This window comes from Sceloporus occidentalis, unplaced genomic scaffold (genome assembly GCF_023333645.1).
Source record: "Sceloporus occidentalis isolate IW3139 unplaced genomic scaffold, rSceOcc1.0.p SCAF_4, whole genome shotgun sequence".
NCBI classification, from domain to species: domain Eukaryota; kingdom Metazoa; phylum Chordata; class Lepidosauria; order Squamata; family Phrynosomatidae; genus Sceloporus; species Sceloporus occidentalis.
The window spans coordinates 94,075,875-94,081,874 of record NW_028316984.1 but is presented as its reverse complement, the minus strand read 5'-3'; the positions used below and the strand labels follow the sequence as shown (position 1 = coordinate 94,081,874).

Sequence of the window (6,000 nt, the reverse complement as noted above, 5' to 3'; positions counted from 1 at the left end):
TCATTTTGTTGGGGTGGTTTAGATTGCTTTATGAGAACCCCATATTTCATTCAGTGCAGTGTTATATGTCACTGGACCTCCAATATGAATAAGAAGCTGCTTTTAGTGCTGTGGTGAAGGCAGAAGTGTAGCATGAAAATCTTTAGATCTCTATGACCAGATTATGCACCATTTTATCTATGCTGTTTTATTGAGAAGATTAACAAATAAGGGACATCATGGAAAACATGGAGGCAAAATTCATGGAGTTTTAGAGATTGCCATTCCCCATTCTCCATCTCTCTCTCAAAAAAGGGTATGAGAAAAGTGGAGGTGGAGGGGGAGGACCCATAATATCCTTTGCAAGTTCCTTGAAGTTATTCCTTGTGGTAGCTGCTCAACTTTGGTGAGCTTCACATACCACTGTAAATCCTTATTTCATTTGTCAGAACACAAACTAGTTAGAGACCTGTTAAGGTCTTCAGTGACAGGCCTCCTGAAGTAAGAATGGTGGAGACTTGTCAGAGATGGTTTTCCAGTTGTAAAACACTCCACAAGACTCTGCTACCTTATTGTCTTTTTAGCAGCCAATTTTTGAAATAAAAATGTAATTTTGCTGACCATTTGATTGTGCTTGGTGGTTCAACGGTTTCAATTATTTTAATTTCAGTTTTAATTCATTCTTCTAAATTGGTGTTGGAATATGATTCGAAGGGTGGTATAGAAAAGACCCATATAGTTGGACCCAAACTTGGTCATCCCTTGAAGAGGAGACCCATTGAAATCATGACTAACTTAAGTCCCATTTATTTCAGTGGATTTTCTGTGAGTCTGGATCCAGCCTATAAAAAATTGAGTTTTACATTCTTCCTTCACAATTAGGTTTCATGTGATGCACAAGGTATAAGGTGCTTCTATTTAGTAGCATGCTACACTTTGCTACTAGTTAGAAAAACTATCTGTGTTAGGGATAAAATATCATAAGGAAATGCAAGTGGTAAGGGTCTCTGTCTTGCACTGCAATAATTTCATTTAAGGGATGTCAGTACTGAATTAATAAAAACAGCAGCTGTCAAAGTTGAAACATGCTTATTTTTAATTAACCTTGAGATACAGAAATAAATGGGAAGCATATTTATTTTCACCACAGTCAGATGCCTGTTAATACTATACAAAAGATTGTGCTCATCAAAAAAAAAATGCTTAGTAACGTAAAGAACTGTAGCCAAAAATAAACAGCACAGCACAGGACAAACCTGTCAAGTATAAGAGTTCAGTTTTCTGCATTAAAATGTTACACATGTATATCACCATTTTACTCTCTTTTTAGGGATGCTTGGAGAGTTTTCCAAATGTACCCATTCTGTGAACAACTAGCCAGATGGCTGTAAATTCTCATGCAAGAAAGAGTACATTAATTTAATATGGCATCTGACCAAGAAAAAGGCAGATATTATTTTGGGAATACAGAGAGATGAAGTAGCACTAGATGGCAACTAATGCTAACTTTAGCTGCTTTGGAACATGCTCGTTTCTTTATCCTGGGACAAATGCATATTCTTCTTTTTCTCTAACTAATGGTGGCTTGTGGGATGCATGCTGTCATACACTGACATTCATCCACGTAGATGTAGTCATAATTGATACTTCTGCCATCCCGGCATGTCAAGGTCACCTCTCTCCTATGGCTCTTGAGCTCCTGGCAACAAGTACACTTGTGCTGCATTGCCCTTGCCTCATCGGAATACCTGTCCAAATGAAAGACATTAAATGAGACATATTCCATAAAATGCAATTGTATTATACAGGCTCACTGGCAGATCTCTATTCCCAGCTTAAATTTGCTAGATTCTAGTGATCTCACAGGCAAAAATCTTTCTATTTGAAATCCTAGTGAAAACAGGAGCGGATGATATCCTGGTTTCAAAAGAGAGTTCTGATCTTATTAGCACACATTTCCAAACCATCTATTTGTATCTACCAAAATGGGTCTCCAAACTGGATCCTGCCAAAAAACCCAACAGTTCACCTGTTTTGGCCAGGAAAAGGGCTGTTTGGAGAGCTCCCACAGCCACATTTTGTCCACCTGTGTCTTAGTATAACAGAGGATATACCTGTGGTAGCAGAGATCCTACATTGTCTCAGTATACTGTAAATATCTGCTGGCAGAGTTGCACCACACAACCCTTATAGTGAATACTAAGATCTAGAAGAGAAGTGAGACTTCAGCAATACTTCTGTATATCTTTGTGCCAAGTTTAGTATCAAAATCATATCCCTTTGCACTGAATAGACAAGGGCATAAACTGCATGCATTATATTTTGTTTTGTATCTCTAGCAATGTTTCTTTCTTTCTTTTTTTTTAAATGACCTCTGGCATTAGGAATGCCATGCTACATTTTGTATCAAGGAGTATGCTAGAGTGGAATACTTATACTGCCACACAATTCTAAATATACACTGGACTGACTATGTGACAAATGTTGCTGTCCTCGAGCAAGCAGGGATCACCAGCATTGAGGCCATGCTACTGAGGATGCAGCTGCGCTGGGCAGGACACGTTTCTAGGATGAAGGACCGTCGCCTCCCCAAAATAGTATTCTACGGTGAACTCGCCACGGGTCAGCGTAAGAGGGGCGCCCCAAAGAAGAGATACAAGGACTCCCTGAAACAACATCTCAGGCTTGGCCAGATAGATCACCAACAATGGTCCTCCCTGGCCTCGCATTGGGAGGCATGGAGACACACTATCCATGACGCTGCAGCCTCCTTCGAAAGCTCACGCCGAACGAGCCTCGAAGAGAAACAACGCAGAAAGAACCGCAACCTGGAAACATCACCCAAGGAGACTTTCTGCTGTGCTTTCTGCAACCGGACCTGTTTGATTGGCCTTTTTAGTCACCAACGCACTTGTACAAAGCGCGGGATGAGTCCTTCCTGAATCTTCATTCGCGAAGCAAAGCCAGAGAGAGATCACTTCAATGTCTCATTAGGAAATAGATGAATGGATAGAAAGATTTCTTGTCACTTACACTGAAGAACTCGGACAGGCCCCTTCACAGTATGTCATTTCTATAACATCGGTGGATATACAGTCATTTGACCGGATAAGTGTTTGGTTCTTATGAACCTTGCAGGATTTTTCTAGAAAGGAAGAGAAGGGGAAAAAAACCTCACATGTTGTCCTCATATTCACTGCTGTGGATACACCACAGATAAGCTAAAAACAAAAAGAGCTATACAGGTGGGTTGTTGTTATGTGCCTTCAAGTTGTTTTCAACTTATGGAGACCCTAAGGTGACGCTATAATGGAGTTTTCTGGGTCTGAAAGGTTACCCAGTGGGTTTCCATAGCCAAGTGCGAAATCAAACCCTGATCTCCAGAGCCATAGTCCAGCGCTCAAACTACTACATCACAATGTATGTAATGTTAATTTCTTACTGTTCCCTCTTCAGTAAAAGGTAACATTTCACCTATGTGTTAGCTGAGTCAGGTACATGTGGTTTAAAGCAACCATAGTCATGCTTGGGGAGAGTCAATACAGTCTGAATGATTCAATACTGGGAAACTGAGCAAAAGAAGGTTGAGAACCTCCAGTGTCACTTTGCCTCTATCTTATTATACAAGGGATGGCTGAAAGAGGATGGATCCTAGCCTGCATATAGACTTCGTGGAATTAGGCAGAGAATTTTACACAGCCATTCCTCAAAACAAGTCCCAGTCATCCAGTTGCAACTCCTTTATTTTAAGGTAAGCAAAGAACAATCACTTACGTTCTTGAGGTTTGCATCTTTTACAGCAGCCATCATCAGTCAGCTCCACTTCATCCTTTGGAAAAGAAATGAAGTCAGTGTGTGCGTGTGTGTTTGTGTAGGGGGGGATATTGTTACTAAAATGCAATGGCAGGAATATTCTAGTTGTGGCTTTGCAACATATACTTAGTCTTAAAACTACCAATGGAAACATAATAGAAATGCTTAAATATTATTTTTAGAAGGCCATTCCTTCTCAGGGAGGCCATAATGGCCCCTTCATCTACCGGCAGACTAAGATCCTTTTTATTTAGACAGACGTTTAAAATGGAAATTTTGAAAAGGATGTGCTGGGAGTGGTGTATTGTTTTTAAAGTTTATGGTTTTTAAAGTGATTTTTTTTAAAAAAAATATATTCTATTTTTAAATGAATGATCTTTTTAATATCGTAATAGTTTAATACCATTTTAATTGTCAATTCTGTAAGTTTTTAATTGTACTGTGTTTTTTAAATTGTAAGCCACTTTGGGTCTCAATCTTGAGAGAAAAGGAAATAATAATAATAACAAGTCCATTTATGGAGTCTAATCTCAGTGAAATCTTCAAAGCTGTAAATGATTGGAGGCAAAATATTTGCAAGCCTTGAAAAGTAACTTTTTGGACTACAGGTCTCAGAATCCCATATTCATTATGGTTGTATTCTCCTTTTTTAAAATCATCACTCTTCTCTAGCCCTTTCAGCCTCAACTGAACCTGCCTTTCCAGGCAGCTGTCAAGCCCTTTGGATAGGGGGCGTTGCTGTTTACCACTGAAGAGAGGGATACAATGCAGAGGATGAAGTTTGTTTCCTGCTGTTCCAGAGACTAGGACCCGAAGCAATGGAAAAGAGATTCCAGCTCAACATTAGGAAGAAATTCCTGACAGTAAGAGCTGTTTGACAGTGGAAGACACTCCCTCGGAGAGTGGTAGAGTCTCCTTCCTTGGAGGTCTTTAAACAAGAGGCTGGATGGCCATCTCTTGAGGGAGGGGGACTTTGATTGTGAGTTCCTGCATGGAAGGGGGTCGGACTGGAAGTTCCTTGAGGTCTCTTCCAGATCTATGATTCTATGCAGCTGGTCCCAGCTCCAAATGGTGAAGAAACAAAAATGATCTTCTAGGTGGACTGCACTTCTTTCTCTTGGAACTGGAACCGGCCACATTTTCCTACTCTGAACTGCCTCCCCCTCCCTGCCCTCACCACCGGAAAGCAACAATAAAGCAATAAAGACCCCGCCTGGGGCATGACACCTGCTGAGGTTGGAGGAAGACAGACTGTAATTAGAAAGAAAGCATTAAATAAAACTTACAGGCTCACACTCCTCTTGGTCAAACATGGGACATTTTCTTACGGTATTGACTAAAACTAATGAGTCGCTAATTTCCTCACATTCATAAAGAGTGCAGTTATTAGTTATTGGGTGCCAAATCTCACCAGGCTGTTAGAAATAAAAAGAGACAAAAGATAGCATTATTTTTACTTGCAAGCTACATCACAGCAAATGCATTCTAAATGTTTTATTGAGAGGAAATGTCTCTCCACCCACTCATGTATACCTCAGTGCATATTACCATTTATCCTAGCTGTGCATCTTCATCTTCAGAGAGAAATGATCAGAGATTACAGCATCTATGGCCAGACTTTACAACATACTTTAGCATAACTACTAGATCAATTCAAAAATCAAGGTGTGTGTGTGTGTGTGTGGCATGTAGCAACGGGAAAATTTACTTTGTCCTACATGGCCATTTAGATGTTGTTTAACTGCAACCCCCAGCTATCTTGGCAAGGGCTGCTGGAACATGCAGACTAACCACATCTAGAAGGCTGTGTGATTCCCAGCTTTCATTTAAGCTCTGACTGCAGTTATTTTGACTATCTTTGTCTTAGTGAACCCTATTCAGAGTAAGTGTTTCTTAAGCACAAAGTGACCGCATAAATGGGCTTGAGGGACTATGGATCTGTGACTCAAGGCTTGTCTTCACTCGTCAGAATACTGTTGGCTGCATCCAGAGTATTCTGATCTTGAATTCCCACTTTAATTGTGTTTCTCCGCAGTGATGATGGAAGCTGCATTCCCATGTGATTCCCTATTTGTCACCTGGTACACTGTGAAGTGCCCAGCCATGTTATTCAGGCTGAATGGCTCATTCTGACCCCAAAGCTAGTCATGGCTGCAGTGGCAGCACCAATTGGCTTGCAAGGACTGTGTGGGAAGGCAGCCACTCACT

General features: G+C 40.6%; 1 protein-coding gene across 1 annotated transcript in view; it reads right to left on the bottom strand.

Annotated features, from left to right (window-relative positions):
- Positions 1–1,549: 1,549 nt before the first annotated feature.
- The window catches only part of LOC149314355 (mucin-5B-like), an 80,569-nt gene continuing 76,118 nt past the window's right edge, over positions 1,550–6,000 (bottom strand). Inside the window, exons 47-50 of the mRNA XM_089523095.1 lie at positions 5,079–5,207; positions 3,754–3,808; positions 3,013–3,124; positions 1,550–1,727 (exon numbers count right to left, since the gene is read on the bottom strand). Of these exons, the coding sequence (XP_089379221.1) occupies positions 1,550–1,727; positions 3,013–3,124; positions 3,754–3,808; positions 5,079–5,207 (474 nt within the window). The remainder of the gene's footprint in view (positions 1,728–3,012; positions 3,125–3,753; positions 3,809–5,078; positions 5,208–6,000) is intronic.